Here is a 21,873-nt window from a genome sequence, read left to right on the forward strand (position 1 = left end):
TCTATGAAAATGTTATTTGTTACTGAAATCTTTTTTTCTCCTTTTAATCTAATATGGTAAGATACTGGTAAAGAAACCTACTTGGGGCCCTGAATTTTTAAGAATGTAAAGGGTTCCTGAGAAGAAACATGCTATAGCATAGTGTATATATATAAACATTCATACCTGTTGAATATGTCAGTGTAGTTTACAGTGGCTCCCAGAGTTAAATGTGGATTCCTGGGAGGATGGGCATGCTAGGACAGGGAGCAGGCTTTAGTGGGGAAAGAGGTTCATGTTGAGTTTAAAGTAGGACATACAGAGAAAGGGCAAGTAACAGTAGATAGTTGGAAATTCAAAACTTGGGCTTGGGGAAAACAAAAACACCATCTTCCTTTCCAGTAAAAATTTCTTTGATCATGGAATATATAATTAAACAGTTGTTACTTCATAACTGATGGGTATATGTGTTAGCCTTAGGACAAAGGTATGAGGGTTGATATAGCAAGCTTCTTATAGTTTTTTCCACATTGTGCACATTTAAAAATTTGGTACAGGAGAGTTTCTCTTGAACTTAAAAATGTAACCAAGGTATAATAATTTGATTTTTTGTCCTAGAATTTTCAAACTTTATATTCTTACATAACACTTCACCTGAACTTGGAAAAGGCTTTTCTCTGCCTAACTCACTAATAATACACACTTGTGGGCATTAATGTACTTTAGGCATTTGATAGACATTTTAAAATACTTCCTTTTTTTTCACTTTACAGTCCTTGTAGTGCAGACTTGAACCATGTCTGACATTGGTATGTTAAGAATCTAAAATTTTCTAAAAGTCTTACTACCATTTGAAAAGAAATGTTTAAACAAATGTTTCTCTCTCTAGCCACTAGTACATTGTCAGTCTGAGAGATAACCATCTTCCTTTCCTTTCATTAAACTAAAAAAATCTGTCTCAGTGTCTGTTATTTCTCTCCCCCCCCTCTAAAATATATTGAATGTCTGGTCGGTTACCTCAAGTCTTTTTTGTTCAGATTATTAAGATTACCTTCCCCATCTTTTCACATTACCATGGTGCAGCAGGCCCACTTCAAAAGTTAAAAACCAAGATCACACAACTAGTAGGTGGCAGTGTCATGTATAACTCATTCTCAGCTTTCCTGAGTCCCTCACGTAGCACATTTCCTGTTCCTGTCCCCAGATTACAAAACAATACTAGGGAGGAAGAGGACGAACCATTACAGTGTTCACTACATACTTATATCATCTTAAACCAATCTGTTCATGTTTTTATAATGGTATTTAATAGGACTAAAGCTATGATAGATCTGGCACAAATTTGATATACTCAAGAACAGCCAATATGCAAAAATGTCTGTTATGTTCAACAGATATTAAATGTCCATGCTGGTAGGTAAATGTGTCTGTCAGGCACTTGGTAAGCAGCAAAGAAAACAGACATGTTCCTTGAACTCTAGTCCTGTGGACTGCAGACTAACAGTTTTAAACGGTTTGAACAGTTTATTTTGTGAGGTGAAAGATTTTATGTTGAACCTATAGTAGTGCAACTGTGCATTCTGATGATGGTAGAAACTCCAGTCTAGGATATAAGACCCTTATCAATGTCTCATTTCCAATTCATACTCAAATGGGAGGTACATCAGAGAGAAACCATACAAGGACTATGGATTACGCTGCTAATCTGAACTTTTCTTTCAAAGGAAATAAACGCTGTCCTTTTATTCTAGATGAGACATCAAAAGTTAATTATGAATAGCACTCTTATGTAACTAATATGGCACTGAAAAATCTAAGCTGCATGTAGCCAGAAACTCCAAAATAAACTGAATACAGAATCACACATAAAACTCCACATCTGATCTGTCCCAGGGAAGCACTGGTTTCATAAGACTTAATTTTTAGGTTATTTCATTTTCCACTGTTTTGGGAAGGACTTTCTGCAACTAGAAAAGCATATATGGTAGCTCAGCTGGTAAAGAATCCACCTGCAATGCAGGAGTCTCTGGTTCAATTCCTGGGTCGTGAAGATCCCCTGGAGGAGGGCATGGAACCTGGAGAATCCCCATGGACAGAGGAGTCTGGAAGGGCTACAGTTGATGGGGTCAGAGTCAGACATGACTGAGCAACTAAGCACGGCACAGCAGAGTGACTGAGAAAAATAACAGAAGGACTTGCGTGAAGTTGTTAATTCATCAGTTATCTAGTCCTTTAGAAAAGCCAACAAAAATACTTTTGACAGGTTTATGTCTGATTTTGAAAAGCATCACCTCTGTGTACTGAAAGAAAAAAATAAAATTTCTTTAAATATGGCTTGTTGGTCCCTTCTTTCATTTACCATTGCATTTGCTGCTATTTACAAATAGGAGTGTCTATCTTCAGATTAATGTGTTAATCTTATTCACTAATGTTATAAATTTTAAGGCAGATAATAAACTATAAGTCTTAGACTTATATAAGATTTAGCTTGTCATGGAACAAACACTATTTTACAAAGCATAATAACGCTTCATTTTTAGAAACTAATGTAAAAAACTTGAGCAACTAAACAGCAAAGCTGCACAGGCAATGAAATGTAACCTCATGCTCTGATTAGGCTCTCTGCCTTTCCATGAGGCCAGAGTAGCTTTCTACCTACAGTGGAAAACAGGAGCTGTTACAAAGCCTGAAAATGTTCTAAACCCAAATCCTGGAGCATTTTAGTAGGCTTAGCATCTTTAGAGCCTTTTAAGAAAAGTACTAATTGCTCAACTACCCCTTTCAAACAGTGCCAAAGAAAAGCTCTACTTTCTTGTAAGACTTATTCCATTTATACCTTTTCCTAACTATGGTGAAGAGATTTATACCAAATCTTTGATTAATACTGTTTTTTCTCTTAAAGCAAGTTCTTTGTGCTGATATTTTCAGTGTCAGGAAGCGCAGATATTAGTAATCATTTTCAATCTTTGTATTACCAAGGACATCTTTCTCCATCTTGTTCTGAAGGATGAACAAAACTTTGAGGTGTACGTTTCAGGAGATAAACTGCAGCATGAAGACCCCCTATGTTAACCCAAACAGTATGCACCTTCCGCCATAGGTGTCCCATTCCAGATAATGCCTGTGTATACACAAAAAGAAAAGTAATTAGCTGATAACTGCTTCTCTACCACCCAGAGGTCTTAGTAAAAAACACTGGGAGAAGAGAAAATACATCCGACTCAAATATCCCCAAGTCTAATTAAAAAGGTCCCAAGTTTGTCACAGGCTGAGGTTTTGCGCTAACATAGAGCACCTTGGCAAAGCATTTCTTGTCCTGAGTCAGTAGTACAGCTCGGCCTGTCCCTGGTCTGCAGACACGGCTCATCTCCCGCAGGCAAGCTGGATAAAGGTTCCAGTTTCTCTTCTTGGAGCCCATCCTATAACAGGAGGTCGAATAAGTCACTTACTTTTGCAAAAGGTAAGTAGCTAGGACTGTATATGAGAAGTTCTTAAAAATTCATTGCAATAAGAAAATGCTGAAGTATGAAAAAAGTTGCCTTTTAAAACCACAGCTTTGCCATTTATGTGTCAATTAAATGATCAGACTAGTAAATTGCTTAGAATCTTGAATGGGATGAACTGGTTAAGGGTAAAAGAAACTGACAACTATAATAGTTAATATAGGTTGTCTTAGTATAAGCAGTTATATAAACCAAAATGCATGTATGCTCAGTGGTGTCGGAGTCTACAGCACAATGGGACTACTGGAGCGGGTTGCCATTTCTTTTTCCAGGGGATCTTCCCGACCCAGGGATCCAACCTGCATCTCCTTCATTGGCAGGCAGGTTCTTTACTAGCTGAAACACTGGGGAAGCCACATAAACCAGTGATTAAAAAACATCCTGAGATTTTTCTCAACCTTTCTCTGAAGTATTAATGTAATTCAACAGTGGGCTACAAAGTGGATGAACCTCCTGTGATGGTCAGGATCAAAGTGTAGTTAATACACTTCTGAGTTCTCAGAAGAAACAAAATGGGTGAATCTATCATACTGTTAAAGGAAGTAAAAACCTAAGTCTCCTAAAAGAAATCGATTTCTGACAGAATAAGCTCAAAAGAAAATACAACAGATTTAGAAGATATGTGGGTACTAATATAATAACAAATGAAAGTAAAACTCATTTTTTAGAAGTCTCACCTTTTTCCAAATGGCATGTCTGTTACAATAATGTCTACAGAGCCAGTTCTTAGTGGCAGGTTGCAGATATCCCACTGAATAGTATCTATGGGCAAGGCCAAGGGCAGTTTGCTGTGGGGACAAAAGAAAAGGTGCTTCAACATATCCTGAAGAATGAAATTAAAAAAAGACTTCTCAAGAGACTGATACAGTATCCAAAAATTAAAATGAAATCAGTGACAACATCTGCAACTTAGTAAAAATGTTTAAGGTAGCATGTATGTGGAAAGCACAGATCATAAGCTAAAACATTTATAATGATAATATGTAAGAACAAGTAAATTTAGAAATTAAGACTGATTTTCAACTTTAATTGCATAAGAAAATATTAATATTTTAATATGTACTTGTTTTATAAGAATAGATTTTGAAATGAAAAAATGACTTATGAGTCTGAATGAATCAAATATTGGGATACACGTGGTCCTGCAAGACTATGAAATCATCAAAAGTGGTCCTGAAGCATTCCAATAAGAAGACATTAAAGATTATATGGGTGGGACAGGCAAATATTTGGTATTAGGTGACTTTTCCCCCTGGATTTCTCTAATTCCTGTAACATTTAGCACAAGATTGAATTCCTTGTTTGTATTCAGTTAAGTTTCAGACAAAAGGGCACCACTGCCATCTTCCTCTTCCCTGAGACCTGGGAGGACGGCTAAGGCCCCTTCTCTCACCCCTGCATGGGGTGCCTTCTCCAAACTACATTACCTACTGAATAAGACATTTCCAGAGACAAGATCGCTTGTGCCTCTGTTAAGTCCCCAGCTAGATGGCTGCATGCATGATGGAAAACTTACAAAATTAAAATGAATCTATGTAATTCTTCTATGTGGAAAAGAAGATATAGGAATAAGAAGGAAGACAGAAATTTAAATAGTTGCATTAGGGTAAAGGAAATTATAGTTAAAATATTTTAAAAATATAAATTAGTTTCAGTCAACTTTAAATGGAGTCTCTCAGTATGTATATTTGGTTATAATGTCACAATGCACTGGTTGTATTAATTCATAAAGCCAATATGAAATTTGATTATCTAAGTGATGCTACAAAATCTTTTAAATTTTTACCCTTCTTTAACTTGGATCTTGGTCAATAAAGATGAGATGTTATTTGCAGCTCTATTCACAGCCAATGGATTATTATCACCAGCAATATGATAACAGTTAGACCATTCTGTAGCCCCCTAAAAGACAAAAGAGTATTTATTAAAACAGAATTAGCAAACTGCAAAAAAAAAAAAAAAAAAAAAAAAAGAAAACCCCAAAATGATTAAAGGTAAAATCATTTCAACCACTTGTCAATATTCAAGACAATCCAAGTCAATAATCCAATGCTTTTCTAAAGTGGCAAAACACTGCATGCTGTCAACATTGCTACTTCCCTTGCTTGAAACATCCTCCTGTTCTTTCTGTTTGCTCAACTCTCACTCATCTTTGAAGTCCCAGCTCAAACGTCATGCCCTCTGATGTCCACCCCAGCTCTCCAACCTGTCTCATTTGCCTCTCCAAAAGCACTTTGTACATATATCTGCACACTGTACTTTCTCCCTTTTTCATACTTCTGTACCTATCTGCTCCTCAACAAACCTGGGAACTCCTTAAGGATAGGTCTGGTATGTTATTTAATCCTTCACCCAGTACTCTCTACCACACAGGAGGCCTTGCAGACTTTAAATGTACTTTGAAAAAGTTAATCAAATCAAACTGACTAACCTATACCCTTTTGTGATTATGGGATTTTTATATAATCTGAGAAACGAATACTTAAGAATTTAAATGAAGTGTAATCTTCATTATATGGGCTTTTGAATGATAACCACTATATTCTTGAAAGGATTTTGTAAGTTTAAAATATGTCAACAGAACATAAACCCTGAGCTTTTCGTATTATTTGTGCAGTGAGGTGGCACACTGCCCTGGGCATGAACAATGTTCTGTGCAGATTAACAGGCTTCTGACATGAAAGCACAACAGTTCTGCCCTCGGTTTAGGGATGAATAACAGCACCTCTTTCTTGGTAAACAGTAATACCCCCTCATCCATGGACACAGTGCTTCACAGCTTTTTCTTTTGCCCAGACCCTTGAGGGTAATGGAGAAGGGTGATGTTGGGAGGAGGATGAAGACTTTGATGAAAGCCTCAGGTAAGATTTCTGATTGCCCAATATTCATTTTTTCTTCTAAACCTATTTATGTAGATTTTCAGCTCCTGAAAGACAAAGGTTTTGTAGTACTTCCAAGTTTTAAAGGGAGTATTCTAAATTAAATATTTTAGACTTTGGTGAACAAACTGTCTCTATAACCTGTAAATTCCTTTCATAATTTCATTCTTTGGATCATATATCAGCCTAGGTTCTTCTACATTGACATTCTCAGGTCTACCCCTACATGGAAGGGCCTCAAACATTTTCTTTCTATCAGCGGTGCCAGGGGCTCTTCTGGACTGTCTCTAGCTCTAGTTGTGTATTTCTTGACATGTATTGACCTTCACTGCTATTCCAGACAACATTCACATCATGGTTCAAAGCTGGAGAGCACTCTGCTTTGTTTCCAGAATTTTTTGCGACAACAACGGATTTTCCTCTGTGTGGCTCCTGAGCCAGAGTAAATTTCTCTAGTTGATACTAGCAGAAAACAGCAATCATCTGGACTACTGTGATTTCCTTCTGGGATCCTAATTCCCAGGTGGCAGATGTCCTTTCCTAAGTGCACTCTGGATTATTTTTCCCTTTGTAGGTTGCTTTGGATTTGTTCATGTGTCCAGTTTCTGCTCACTCAGAATCTGTGGTATCTCCTTGAAGTTTCTTCCCCTTGGCTTTACATACACTATATTTAAGGAACTTGCTATGTTTCACAAGTTTAAGCAATTTTACTGGGAGTGCCCTCTTCTCAATTATAAAAGTTTAGATAATACTGATTCAATAACAATGATTCAAGCAAACTCTCCTGTTAAATGCTCTCCACTTAGAAAATGCCTTTCCATTCCTTGCTTTGCTTTAGGTAGTTTTTGAGTCCTCTCAATGTGATGGTATTTTTTTTTTTTAAACTTCGTAACCTTGCTAAACGTCCTAAAAAATCGAAATAATGTTCCTAGGTTTCCCCATCATACTACTATACTTACTCCCTCAAGAACCTAAGTGGATTAAGAAACATAATCTCACTTTATAGAGATTAAATGCCCTCTTCCAGTTTATGCTTGTGCCTTCAATTACCTTTTCTGTTCAAGTCTACCCGTTTGTCTACAGAAATGGGACGCATCAGTTTGTAATTCTCAGCCTTCTCTGTAATCCAGTGAATAAACATGACTTCTAATCTAAAACCTAGTCCTTGGCTATTTATAATAAGTGGCTACATCGTTATCACAAAAGTCCCAGCTTTACTAGTGTAATTCACTCAAATCTTGGGTCCATGGACTTAACCTTGGTCATTACCCATTAGTTCTAGAACATTCTGGATGCATCACTTTCTTATCTAAAAGCTAAAGGAAAGTTATTACCTCAATTGGTATTGCCCCCGTTCCACACATCGGATCAACTATTATATCAGTGGGCTGAGGTGCACAGAGCCTAGAGAAGAAAACAGCCTATGTGAACAGATGTCAACAGCCAAGACACTCACAATAACTATTCCTGATGCTGTCAGATCACAGGTCTGTTATGCCAGCCTGAAGAAACAACAATCAGTATTTATTTTAAAGATAAATTTGTAACTATATGTTGAGTCTATAGCCTCGCACTTAAAAAAAATTACACATAACTAAAAGTCCTCTATCGTCCAAAATCTCTATTTCACTTTGAATGGAATTTGGCTTGTAGATCTTTTCATGTGTGTGTATGTACATAAGCTTTTAGAAAATACCTGTTATTCTGTATATAAACTTGTGTTGTTACATTGAAAACTCAAACGTGTCAAGTACAACATGTATCAATACAAGTTTACTGGCAATTACTCATTCAGGATTCCTTTCCTAATTACTTTTAAGGACAATAAAGGTTGCTATTAAAATAACTACTTTAGTTTTCAGCTCTTAGTATTTGCCAGGCATGGAATTAAGTTCTTTGCATGCATTATCTCTTTTAATCCTTTTAACAGCCTTGTGAGATAGGTTACTATTATTATTCTCAGTTAAAGATAAGCTGACGCAAACCCATCCATCTGTGGATGCAAAGCTAATAGGTGACAGAGTCAGAATTAGAGGCATTACTGTTAGTGGCTTAAATGTTACTCTATGAAATATCTCCTCAGACAGGTGACAGAGTTCTTCTTTCCTTCTTTTGTCCTACTATTCTTTCCACATTCTATTATGGTTCTCCCTCACAAAACTGAGATTCCTGAGGACTAACACTGGACTCCTTTTTCAAATTAATTTATATTGGAGTATAGTTGCTTTATAGTTGATAAAGAATCTGCCTGCAATGCAGGACACTCGGGTTTGATGCCTGGGTTGGGAAGATCCCCTGGAGAAGGGAAAGGCTACCCACTCCAATGTTCTTGCCTGGAGAATCCCATGAACAGAGGAGCCTGGCAGGTTACAGTCCATGGGGTCGCAAGAGTCGGACACAACTTAGCAACTAAACCACCATAGTTGCTTTAATATTGGATTCTTATTGTAACACCTATCCAGCTTTCAAGAGTCTTCTCCAACACCACAGTTCTGGACTGCAAGGAGATCCAACCAGTCAATCCTGAAGGAAATCAGTCCTGAATATTCATTGGAAGGACTGATGCTGAAGCTGAAACTCCAATACTTCGGCCACCTGATGCGAAGAACCGACTCGTTGGAAAAGACCCTGATGCTGGGAAAGATTGAAGGCAGGAGGAGAAGGGGACGACAGAGGATGAGATGATTGGATGGCATCACCGACTCAATGGATAGGAGTTTGAGTAGGCACTGGGAGTAGGTGATGGACAGGGAAGCCATGGGGTTGCAAAGAGTCTGACACCACTGAGCAAGTGAACTGAACTGAACTGTCCAGCTCTACTTCCCCATTCCTGCCCCTAAAAACACAGAGCAACAGAATCCTTGGCAACCCTCTTGGGAGTAAGCTACTCTGTACTCCCATCCACTGTTGCTGGGTCTGAGTAAACACATGACTGAAACTGTCAATCAGATTCTCTCTTCTTCTAACTGTTGGGAACAAAGAGCTAGAAACCCTGTTTATTTAAAATTGGAAACATATAAATTTAGATGAGCGGGAGCCATTTATAGAGATAAGTAGAGCCAAGAGCCCATGAGCTCCCAGGGGAGATAAAAGTGACTGTCTAGGTTTCTGGTGGTTTTCTCTAAGACCAGGATCCTACTTTTCTTAAGACATGGCTTTCAGTTTTTCTGTGGGTTCCCCAAGACATCTCAGTATTTTGCTATTAATTCCCACTCCCACACAATCATCACTTTTTTAAATCTTAAACTAGCTTATTTAGGTTTCTAACAGTTGCACCCATAATTCTCTATATTCCTGGCTCCTACCATAATGCCTTTAGTAGATAATAAATGTTTGTTAAATGAATGATGACTAGGAGCTCTTCCTTAATCAAATGGGCCCAGTTTTCCTACTGTTGTCATTGAATTGACAGGTTCCAATTGTGTTGAACTAGGATTCCAAGGATGAGCAGGGGAAAAGAGGAAGCAAAGATTGGAAGACAAGGAAATAGAATTAACTACCAGGTATGCCAGGTACTGTATGTAACAGGTATTTTGCATCTGTTTCTGCATTTATTCCTCACTCATAATCCTTTAAGTCTCACATCAAACCCATTTTGCAGTCTGGCAAACAGAAACCTAGGGAAGACATCTTGTCCTAGTGGTGGAAAGAAACACCCAGTCAAAGGGGAACAGGCAAAGAAGAAAGCAAGCCGTTTTGTTCTTTGAAAAGTAGAAAATTCCAGGATGATTCCTGGGTTTCTGTGAGTATAGAATTTTAACATATAAGTAAAAGCTCTCCGTGTTCATTTATACATTATACACATTTATGAAATCACTGCTATCCATCTGCTTCACTGCACAGAAATGAAACAGAACAAAATTTGTTCTATTTCTCAACATGGAATATATCCTTTCTAAACAGAAATGTGACAACTACATTCAAAAGGCAGATGGAAACTATCATTCTCATTTTAAATCAAGAAAATTGAGATATTAATTATGTGATCTTTTCAGAATCTCAAGGAATCAACATTGGATACAAAGAAAGAGATCTTTAACATTTTATCCTGTTCTTTATCTACTAGATTCTAACACAGTACCTCACAAAAGATTTTGAAGGGAAAATTCAAAGCCAAGTGTCCCTTGAAACTACAAGGCTAACTCATTGTCCTACCTGAGCATCCCATAAGCAAGAGTAGATCTAAGAGTTGTGGGTCCAAAATGTGTGATATTTCTTCGGTGGAGACTCTCCTCTGTCAACGCAATGCCCACAACAACTTCATTATCATGGATGTTCAAAAGAACCTACAAATAAAATAAGACAGAATAAAATAGCTTTAAGAGAGTTCAAGTTATACTTATTACTAAGATTTTAAAATTTGAGGCTTAATTAATTTCTGTTACTTTATTACTGAGGTATCCCTTGCATACAGTAAAATGCACAAATCTTAAGTATGTAGTGCAGTGAATTTTTGCATGTACATGCTGTGTAACCACCACCCAGCAAAAGATAGTTTTTCTTGCCCTCTAAGTCAGTACCCATCCCAGACTGTCATTAATCTGACCACTATCATGATAAATTATTTTTTCTTGAGGTTCATATAAAGGAAATCATTTCAGTATATACTATTTTAGAATTATTTTATTCTCCTTTCGATTCACTGTTTTCACAAGTTAGGTATAACCAGATTTCCTCTGATTTTTATAAGAGAAACATATTTTGAAGGTTTCCAGGCTTCTAAAATTCATTTAAAAATTTTTTAACTTTGGGGGAAAAAATTCCAAACATATAGAAATGCTTAGAAGAATACTGGCACAATGAACTCTTAACTATACCCTTCATTTAGATTAACCAACTGTTAATGCCAGGCCACATATGCTTAACACCTATTATTTTCTTAGTACTTTAAAAAAATTTGACTCATAAGTAATGCCTGTGAAAAAATTTATTTGGTCCTAGTTATAGTTTTTCTAACACACAGTTAAATATAAACTATTCAAATAAAAGAAAAATGAGTTCTCCCATCTTCCACCTCAAATTTCCTCATCATGATCTCAACAGCAATAGTTAACACCTGGCTCTATGCAAACCACTGTTCTACACACTTTATATTTGTTACCTCATTTCATATTTACCCCCTCTGAGCTAGATATTATCCTCCTCCTCTTATAGATAAGGAAATTAAGACAGAAAGAGGTCACTTTTACTTGCCCAAAGTCATACAGCTCATAAACTGGGATTTAAACCCAGGTAGTGGGACTTTCTTGGTGGTCCAGAGGCTAAGACTCTGCGCTCCCAAGGCAGGGGGCCCGGGCTCCACTCCTGGTCAGGGAACTAGATCCTGCATGCTGCAACTAAGAGTTCACATGTCACAACCAAAGACCCCACATGCTGCAACTAAGAGCCAGCACAGCCAAATAATATAAATAAATAAACCCAGGTAGTACAGCTCCTGAATCTGTCCTCTGAGCCCTTTTGCTAACTCTGGACATCACTGTTCTAGTCAGCCTGTTCATCATCATAACAGCTGTTACAAGGAAAAAGGAATGAGGAATTGTTCTTCCAATTTGATGTGCAAAAATAACAAGAATAACAACTTGCCCCGGATTCAAGTGTCCCTAAAGCAACAGTAAAAACATCAGCTGCTAGAGGCCTTTAAACCGTTGGAGATGGAAAGATTAGTCAGTATGGCCCACATGGAATCACCCATATAGCAGAAGACTGAGACCAAGGAGAGTGAGCATGTTAAAAAGGAGGATCTGAGCTTGGGAATATAGCGCAATTTAAGAAAGAGGAGAGCCGGCTCCAGGATGAGTGTTAGCAATGATGTCCTCATTTTAGAAGGTCAAGGTTTGTTTTAAAAATATACTCTACTTCAGTAGCAAAGTCTGCAACCAAGACACACAACAACAAAACAGTTACTTTAATTCTTTTGAATTTTATAATCTGAATGTGTCCACACCATGTTAGAAAAAGCACTAGGTTAGAAATTAGAAAACTCAAGTCTCAATAGCTCCCCCACCTACTGCGCATGAAGTATAGACCAGGTATCACTCCAGATACTTCAAAAGCATAATCTCATTTAACCTTTAGGACATATAGGTATGAAGTGTTATTGGCTGCAGTTCGAAATGGAAGCTCAGACAGAATATCCTGTCCAAAGCTACACAGTTATGGAGTACAAATCTGGATTTGGCTCTGTCTCCATTGCTCATACTCTTATTAATGATACCCCATTAACTTTGTGACCTCAGTTTAATTGTCCATAAGACTTAAGTCTTGAAAATTCTACAAATTTGTTATGACAACCTTCTTGAATCATCACAGTAAGAACATGCACTTACCTCCACATCAAAGTTGGTCATATCAGCCTTCCATTTAAAATAATCTTGAACAGCACCCCCAAAATCTCTTGCTGCCTCATTTGAGGAAAAGCAGTGTTTCTCTCCTGCCCTGTTGCATGTGACTCTAAACTTCAGCACTTCCGGATCAGCTTCTTCTTTTGAGTTTTCCTCAGTCTTATCTTTGCAAGATGTCAAATCATCACCTATTGATGTTGATACCTCCTCTTTGATGGCTGGATTTTCATAACAGTCTGAGATCTGTGAATCTGAGACACTGTTAGTTAACTCTTTTTTAACATCCTTCTCAACTGTTGTGTCTCCTCGTCCATTATCAATCTTCTGTTTACTTGAATTCGGATTTATCTTTCTGCGCTTTGTTTTTTTTTTCTTGAAACATGTGTTAATTTTCCATATTTTTAAAGGGTCTGACCATGGAAGCTTCCCAGCCAATTCCTCAAAATCCTTTAGAACTTCTTCCTATAAAAGACAGAGAATGAAATCCATTAATTTCATTCATTTCTTAACACTTTAATTGAACAAATAAACTCCTACTTTGCCTATGGACTACATTAACCACTGTTGGGGGTGGCAGGAGTATAGGACAAAAGAGTAAATAATATAATGCCTGTAACTGAGGAAATTAAAGTCTTAATTGAGAATATTTAGATTTATACAAATTAAGGCCACTACAGAATAATACAAGATAGAATGGTAGGTCACAAGCTGGGCTTCTAGATTAAAATGTAAGCAAATGAGAACTATTAACAGTGGTTACCTCCAGGGAGGGGAAGTGGGTGGATGAGACATGGGAGGGCAGCAGACCTCTCAATGACTGACTTCCTATTTAATTTTGTGGCTGTGTATACATACTATTTTTGAAAAGAAAAAACCCAAACTTTAAAAATTAAAAAGGTATCTATCCAGTATCTAAATAGTATCTACAGTCATCTGTGAAAAAAGTAAATCTGATCATGTGTAAAGTACCTCAACAGCTTATTACATCCCCCCACATTTAAATTCCCTAAAAAGCCCAAATAACCCAACTCCTGTCTATGTTTCTTTTCTTGTATCATGTCAGGATCATCTCTCCCAAGCTTCCCAGCTCTGCTTCACATGTGAAGGTATGTGCTTCACATAGCCTCTCGGCACTGCTGGCTCCCTTCTCATTATTCAACAGCAATTTAAAAAGCACATCTTCTGAGAGACCTGCTCTACTCTCAAGTCACTCTCTTCTCGTTTTATTTTCTTTACATAACTTAGCATCATCTAAAGTTATTAGGTTCATTACCAAGGCTCCTCTCAGAAGGTAAATGCAGGGACTTCCCTGGTGGTCCAGAGGTTAAGACTCTGAGCTTCCAGTGTAGGGGGTGCAGGTTCAGTCCTTGGTTAGGGAACTAAGATCCCACATGCCATATGGCATGGCCAAAAAGAAAAAAAAAAAAAACAACAACAACAAGAAAAAGAACAACAGAAACACCAACTCAGTAGTAATAGAATCTACATGGTATCTGTTAATCTAGAACCAGAAAATAAGAATTCTAACATAAGAATTCCTGAGTACAGGGAAGCTCAAGCAGAGGTGTAGGAAGACACCTGAGGAAGGATACCTACACATCTCAGGCAAAGGGGCGAGCAGTCTGCAAAGGAGGAACAAATAAATTCTCTGGAAAAGCAGGGAAGAAGAGTGTGCACCAAGAGGGAGCTTCCCTGAATCTTATTTGTTTCCAAAGGCAGCAGAGGAGAGAAATGGAGGCTGAAAAAGGAATCTCAGAGACTGGCTCTATTTGCTGGAGAGAAAGAATAGAGATGTGCAGAAATACTCTGTATAGTAAATAACCTTAAAGTTCCTGAATCTTTCCAGCTAGGGAGAAAGAATGGTTAAAAGAACTCAGTAAATGGTATGGAAATTATACCTCAATAAAGCTATTTAAAAAAAGAAGGAAAAGGAGAACTCATTCACCCACAACCTTTTGCCAGAAGGAACTTCACAGTGAATCAGGGGGATTTCTTGCTGGCCTGGAACAGTTCCTGAATCTCCCATCAAGAAGGAACTCCCTCATTCAAGGATAAGCAATTATCAAAACTTATTAGCACCAGACTTACATGAATGGAAAAAAGGAGGCAAGGGACAGAAAAACAAACAGCAGAAAACAACCAGTGACCAGAAAGATACTGACACAAAGCAACTGAAATCCATGATGAGATATGTTGACATGACATCAAAAAAATCTAATAAGGAAATACTTCTGCAACATAAGAGCTCAAAGAAGAGATATAAAAGCAGGAAAAAGATGAGGGGAGCTGCCAGAAGAAGATGAAACAGGAGCTTGCAGAGTTCAAAGAAAAAGTTGAATGAGAAAACAAAACCATTGCAAAAATGAAGACCATATTGAAAGCACCACTTATGAAAGCCACTGATGAAAATACAGTAAGGGATGTGAAGGAAACAAAGCAAATACAGTAAAAATGAGCAAAAATTTTTAAAAGGACTAGAGAGAACAACAGAAAACATCAAAGACAGTCCAAAGAGATCCTATATATGTATAATTGGTTTATCCCTGATAAAGGGATTTAAAATAAAACATATTAAAAAAATAATTCAAGAAAACTTAAATATAAATGGATATGATTTGCTCTATAGCTTGACATGTCCTAACTAGGAATTATCAACAAGGAGACATATTCCAGTGACTTCAAAGATTGAAAAAAAAATCATCTGGGCATCAAGCAGAAATAAAAAGAAAGCAACAAATAAGGGGGGGAAATAACAGGGTGGCTTCAGATTTTTCCATGGCAACATTTCACGCTAGAAGAAAATGAACAATGTCTATGATATTCTTAAGGAAGGAGAGCATGACTCCTAATTTTAAACCCAAACTATTAATCAAGAATAGAGGAGAAAGACAAACATTTCTGAACTCATGCCATCCAAGAGATAAACCTGTAACAAAAAGACAAGCAGTGTGCCTATAATCAATTTAACGAAAAGACTAAAACAAAAACAAACATAGGGATTATGACAGCAAAACAGAATGTAAATGCTACAAAGGGATGTATCCTTGAAGGGAAAGGTTAACAGAACATGGCAAGTAATTTAAGCACACTGATATCTTCTTCTCTTGTACTCTGAGGTCAAAGGATAGAAATTAAAGCTAATGTTTTTTAAAGTATACTCAAAGGATTTAAAGGCATATGGGTCAGCACCAAGAAAAATTATAAAACTGGAGGATGAAAGGGAGGAAGGAGAGACGTGGAAAATATGCCAACTTCACCACTGCTCTTAGTAGAGATTCAAGAAATACTGTGTAAACAGTAGATTAAGTTGTATTTATAAAAGTTAACAGCTACAGAGAGATCACAAACTTTCCAAATATTTTAAAACACATGCACGTGGAAAAAGCAAACACATAAATTTTTAAAAAGCTAAATGTGTGTAACATAAACATGACAGAATCAAGACCACACATTTCTGTCATATCAATAAACATCAATGGGATAAACTTATCAAACAGAAAAATGATCCTCAGACTGAACATGTACATGGATATATGCAGGATGTTCATTGCACCACTGTAATGACGAGAGTGTGGACAATCCTAATGTCCTAAAATGGGACTGATTAAATTGTGATGCAGTCAAATCCAACAATGATAGTGGTGTGATCTCCAAGATGACAAGTAAAAACACAGAACAGAACAGTATGTACAGTATACTTCCATTTGTGTAAATATGCCAAAAAAAATATACATATTAAAATATCTCTTGAAGAATATCTAAGAAATTGGTAATAACTGTTGCCTTCAAGAAGGGAAATGGATAGTATGAAGACAGAGGAACATGTTTCACTGTATATCTTTTCAATCTTTACAATTTTGTTCTAAATAAATATATAAACTGGCTAAACAATTTAAATCACAGGTGTTACCCTTTTAAAAAAATTAGTTAATAAAAAAGCTAATAGAATTAATGATATCATCTGAGTATTTAAAAATACAGAACCCATTAGGATGCTTAAACTAACAGGTTTTTATAGACATGCGAAAGTATAATGCAACAAAGGAAAAAACTGATGGTCAATAGAATGAAAACTAGAAGCCAAACAAAACAAAGTTCTACTGGAGGCATGTTGCAACTCAAGTCCACAAAGGGCTTAACAATTTTTCACGGTCACATGCAACAGAAGTTGCTCTTGCAGAGATCTGAAAATCTACTTTAATTCTTGCTGTTTTCTTCTGGAACTTCTATCAGTAACCTGCTTTGCAGTTACTTAGAAGGCAGCTCTGGAAACATGGCTCCATAATACCAAATTCACCTCCAATTAGAGAGATCAAGAATACCCCAAATAATACAAATTCCAAGATGGCAAAAACATGGCAATTTAAGAAAATATTATTAATAATACCCTAGTAGGTTAGAGGCAAGAATTTAAGATGGACACATATTTTAAAAATATGTCAACATTTATTCATGTATAGAATCAGCTATTAAAATTTTGAAATACTTAAGAGCAAAGATTGTCAGCAGCCTGCCTGTTATTTACTAATTTTGTAGATATGATTTGGTTGGCAATGCCCGTTAGAAGGCTGAAGGGTTATAAAACTAGTGTTAAAAGTTACATTTTTAGTTAATAAAATTATCATCTATTTGCAGTCTGAATTATTTTCGATCTGTTTTTTTCTAGGTTGTGGGTTCATATCAGTTTGACTGGTTTCTGAATGATGTTTTGGAAATCAACCTGTTACCAATAAATAAAAATTAGACAATCATGCAGCACATCATAGTTTTAAAAAAGATTATTTCTAATATAGGCAATAAAACTGAAAGAAAAAGGTTTTCAAGCATTTGACTCTGGAAATGAGACCTTTAAAAAGCAATGTGGAAAAATACTAAAGCCGGACTGTGATCTATTTTCAGCCTTCAGCTTAGGCAGCATCTCAATGTTTAGGAATCTGATGCTAAATACGTTAGGAACAAAGCTGTTGTCCTAACAACTGAAGGAGTATTTAGATATTGCTTTGGCTTTATTGCAAAAAACAAGTTAGAGAAGAAAGCAGGGCAAAAAACAGAATGGTGAGAGAAAGTGTTATTGGTAGATGACACAAACTGATGCCTGCTCTTTGCTTCACAGCCTGGAAACAATTCTATTTGAATCCATATATTTCAGCAAAGCTCATCTAAGGTGCCTTTCTTTTGTCAGAAAGTCAAATCATTTGTTCTATTTCTTGTTAAGTTTTTGTTTTTCAATATTGATTTTTATTTCTTTGTTCTGTTATTCTTCCCCCTTTAAAAGACAATGGGATATAATTAACATATAATTTTAGTCTCAGGTATATACAAAATGACTCAGTATTTCTTTACCCTGGAAAATGATCACCACAACAAGTCTAGTTAACATCTGTTACCATACAGTTTTCTGGTGATGACAACTCTTAAGATCTACTATCTGAGCAACTGGAAACTGTGCAGTACAGTATTACTAACTACAGTCACCATGTTCAGTTCTCTTATAACTGGAAATTTGTATCTGTTGACTTCCTTCACCCATTCCCCACACCCTGCAATAATTATTTTTAAAAGCAACTTTTGAAAATGGATTATCAACAAATCTCTGGATTTTACTGTAAAAGCCTCCCAATATTCTATTATCATAAAAGAAGCAGCAATGCTAAATGATACACAGAATATGAAAAGTGGAAATAATCTCTTTGGGAAGATGGCTCAAAATTAGCTTCCATGTTTAGGAAAGCTTACCTTTGTTTCTTTGAACTGGTAATCCTTAAACTCCTGAACAACCACAAATAAATTATCAACTGATCTCAGACAATGAACCTGGGTAGGGAAAAAAAATGTTAAGAGACAAATTCTGGGCAAGCTTTTGAAGTGCATAAACTATCAACATTTAAATATAAAAATTAGATACAAAGATTTTAAAGCAGCTAATACATATAATTTGTATTTAAAATTTTTCCCATTTCCCTACCCTCCCATCTTTTCGGCTACCCATCAGGTTCTATTCCCCTACAGAAAAGGAAAAAAGACAGATGGAAGACTAGAAGCTAGAAGTATTCTGTGGGCAACAGAGTTAGGACAGAAGGAAAAGATGAAGCAGTGAAATGGGGCTTTATTCTGCCCTCACGGCTCTCTGGGGTATACTGTGTAGGGTCTGATCTCCAGCTTGGTGATTATTAGCTAAGTAACCTTGCGCAAATTACCTATTATTAAGCTTAATGATTAATGAGGATAATGATAGTGCCTATCTTTACAAAGCTGCTGAGGTTATTAACTAAACACTGGATGAAAAATACAGAGTCTATTATATGCCAGATACTAAGAGCTTGGGAAATGTTGACCAAAAAAACCCCCAAAACACAGGCAATAATCCCTGGCCCCATGTTGCTTATGTGGTAATGAGATACAGCTTAGTGTTTACTCTAGATGGATGGCGGTTTGCTGACCTTCACTTCTCACTTTCAGTGATCCTAATTACTTTTGAGCATGAATAAATTTGACACAGATAGAAAGAAAAATCTCTCCCTTTATGCTTCAATACTGAAGTCTAAATTTCAGCTACATGCCAAAGTAAATAAATTCTAAGAGGAATAACAGATACTAAGAATTTCTTCCTGAGTCTCACAGGATTTTTTCTGGTGAATTGATCCTCAGGAAATATTAGGATCAATTCTAAAAGAAAAATAAATAAATAAATAAAGCAAACTTACAAATCAGTACCCAACAGAAAATGCAGGAATACTTTAAAATCACCTGATATAGGGCAGAGCAAAGAAAAGCAGTAAGGATTCCAGAGAGGTCTGTAAACTAAGAAAGTAAACATAAAACCATCTATTTAGAAAGCCATTTTAAATATTGCTTCATTCAAACCTGAGCCAGACTGTCCACTGAAATGTCAAAATATATCTTTCCCCGGTCTTTGCTGATTTTGCATGATGACCCCAATTTCTCTCTCACTTCATCTGCAGCTGTTTGCTCAAAACCAGTAGGCACAGTGGCACCAATAGTGACTTGGAGATGCTCAGACTCACTTCTGGGGCCACTTGCAGTCACTTGTATAAACATCTGGTTTTCATGAAGATTCACATCCAGGAGCTGGTTAGTGGCTTCTTGAACATCAGACATATTGGCAGTGCTTCCAAGATTCTGAATATAGTCCCTTTAAAAGTAGTACAGAAAAGAAAAAGAAATAATGCCCAAACATTATCACCTCTTACTTCAACTATAATTAAAAATATCTAATTTGGAGGTCTAGCAGAACAATCCAACATAACCAAATCAGTATTCACCAAAGTTATAAGGACTGAATAACATGGGTCAAAGTGGAGGATTTAAAATACAGTATTATTAAAAAAGCAACACAGATACTATGGAAGAAATGTAGACAGATAAGTCTTTCCACAGCATGCAACTTTTGGTTTGAGATCACCCATCTTGATAGTCATCACATAACTACAGAAGTTAATCTCAAAACAGAGGTTGCTAGATCACATTTTAAAATATTTCCACATTTAATCCTTCTTCAGCTAGTAGTTAAGAACAGGGGGCTTTGGAATTTCAGACCTGGGTTTGAATTCTTGTCCTGGACATTCAAAAGTTGAATGACCTAAAATAAGTTTATTTTCCATTGCCTCTATTGCCCCACCTGCCAAATGGGAAATGAATAATGGCTCTCTCGTAGGGTTATTAAAAGACTTATGCAAGAATGGCATACTACTGCCAGTTCCTACTTGCTAATTAAGGATGTATATCTTCCTCTTTGAAATGGATAGTGATTCATGCATTTACAAAAATAATTAACTGAACATCTACTGTCTTGTGATTACAAATATTTGAATGCCTAGGACAGGACAGGCTCTGAGATACATGAATGGGCATCAGTAGAGATCTGTGAACTATCTGAAACTAACTGTAAGCGAAATTTCCTTTATCTGAGCATTTGGTACGGTGCGAGGCAGGGTGGACTAGAAAGGACTAGAGAGCTGGTAGGTGAAGATCAAAAGTTCTCGCCAGATTTTCAGTTTCGGGATCCAAAACAACTTAAGCAGACGCAGAGTTTCTACACTGTCCCTATTCTGTACCCGGGACAGGCGACACTGTCTAACACAAATAAAAGTCCGTTCCTGCCATTAGTGAAAGTCGCTCAGTCGTTTCCGACTCTTTGCAACCCCCATGGACTCTCCAGGCCAGAATACTGGAGTGGGTAGCCGATCCCTTCACCAGGGGATCTTCCCAACCCAGGGATCAAACCCGGGTCTCCCCGCATTGCAGGCGGATTCATTACCAGCTGAGTCAACAGGGAAGCCCATTGTTCCTGCCATTAAGGAGCTCACAATCACTAAATAAGGGAGCGGAAGCCCACGGAAGGGCGTATCCAGCCAAGGTCAGAATGCCAACCGGTGGCGCAGGCGGGAATGAAACCCACGTCTCCCGACTCCCACCCGAAGGGCCCTAATCACAGGAATCCCTGGGAGCACGTGAAGTCCAGGGAGAGGGAATTAGAAGGGATCCACTGCAGATCGGGGTGAAATGCAGCCAGTGCCCGTCCGGGTCGGAAGACGAAGGTCACTCCTCCCTGCCGAGGGTCAGCGGCGCCCCACCTGGCCACTCCCAGCGTCCGGTCAACCGGCCGTCAGTGCAGACCCTTCCGGCTCCTGGACCCCGCCGGCCTAGCGCGCCCCGGTCTCGCTACCGGAAGCCGCCTCGGTGACCCGGAAACGGAAGTCTGGTAGCGCGGCCATAACGGCTCCGAGCAGGGGGCCAGGAGCCTGTGAGAGGTCGCTGAGGGAAGAGCATGCGTATAAAGGTCTGTACGCTGTGGTGCCGAATCTGTGGTGGCCAGCCCCTGCGGTTGGGGACTGAGTCCTCAGCAAACTGAACCGGGAAGGCCGCAGGCCTCGTTGCCTGTCGTCACTGTAACTAATTTTAGAGAGCGCTTAGCCGCACTGGCACTGAGTGAGCGCTTCACACGCGTCATTTGTTCAATAGCTCTCAAGTGGCAGGTGCCATCCTTTTTAAAGCCGGGGGAACCGAGTCTGACAACGGTTGACTGTCTCGTCTAAAAGGCAGCTTTTTATTTATTTTTTTTTTAATTTTATTTTTAAACTTTACATAACTGTATTAGTTTTGCCAAGTATCAAAATGAATCCGCCACAGGTATACATGTGTTCCCCATCC

General features: G+C 37.6%; 1 protein-coding gene across 2 annotated transcripts; it reads right to left on the reverse strand.

Annotated features, from left to right (window-relative positions):
* Positions 1-2,932: 2,932 nt before the first annotated feature.
* Positions 2,933-21,454, reverse strand: THUMPD3 (THUMP domain containing 3). Of its 2 annotated transcripts, none has more exons than XM_006070756.4 (10): positions 21,297-21,454; positions 19,567-19,855; positions 18,439-18,516; positions 12,688-13,164; positions 10,517-10,647; positions 7,696-7,765; positions 5,269-5,384; positions 4,160-4,270; positions 3,275-3,398; positions 2,933-3,100 (listed from the first exon to the last, which is right to left on the reverse strand). In XM_006070756.4, exons 2-10 carry the CDS (start codon positions 19,819-19,821, stop codon positions 2,951-2,953), a joined length of 1,512 nt encoding a protein of 503 aa, XP_006070818.1. In that variant the 5' UTR covers positions 19,822-19,855; positions 21,297-21,454; the 3' UTR covers positions 2,933-2,950. The 2 variants fall into 2 exon arrangements, with proteins under 2 accessions (XP_006070818.1, XP_025128262.1); XM_025272477.3 differs by lacking the exon at positions 21,297-21,454 and adding an exon at positions 20,981-21,254.
* Between the last annotated feature and the right edge of the window lie 419 nt (positions 21,455-21,873).

The sequence above is a fragment of the Bubalus bubalis genome, chromosome 21 (genome assembly GCF_019923935.1).
Source record: "Bubalus bubalis isolate 160015118507 breed Murrah chromosome 21, NDDB_SH_1, whole genome shotgun sequence".
Classification (NCBI taxonomy): Eukaryota; Metazoa; Chordata; class Mammalia; order Artiodactyla; family Bovidae; genus Bubalus; species Bubalus bubalis.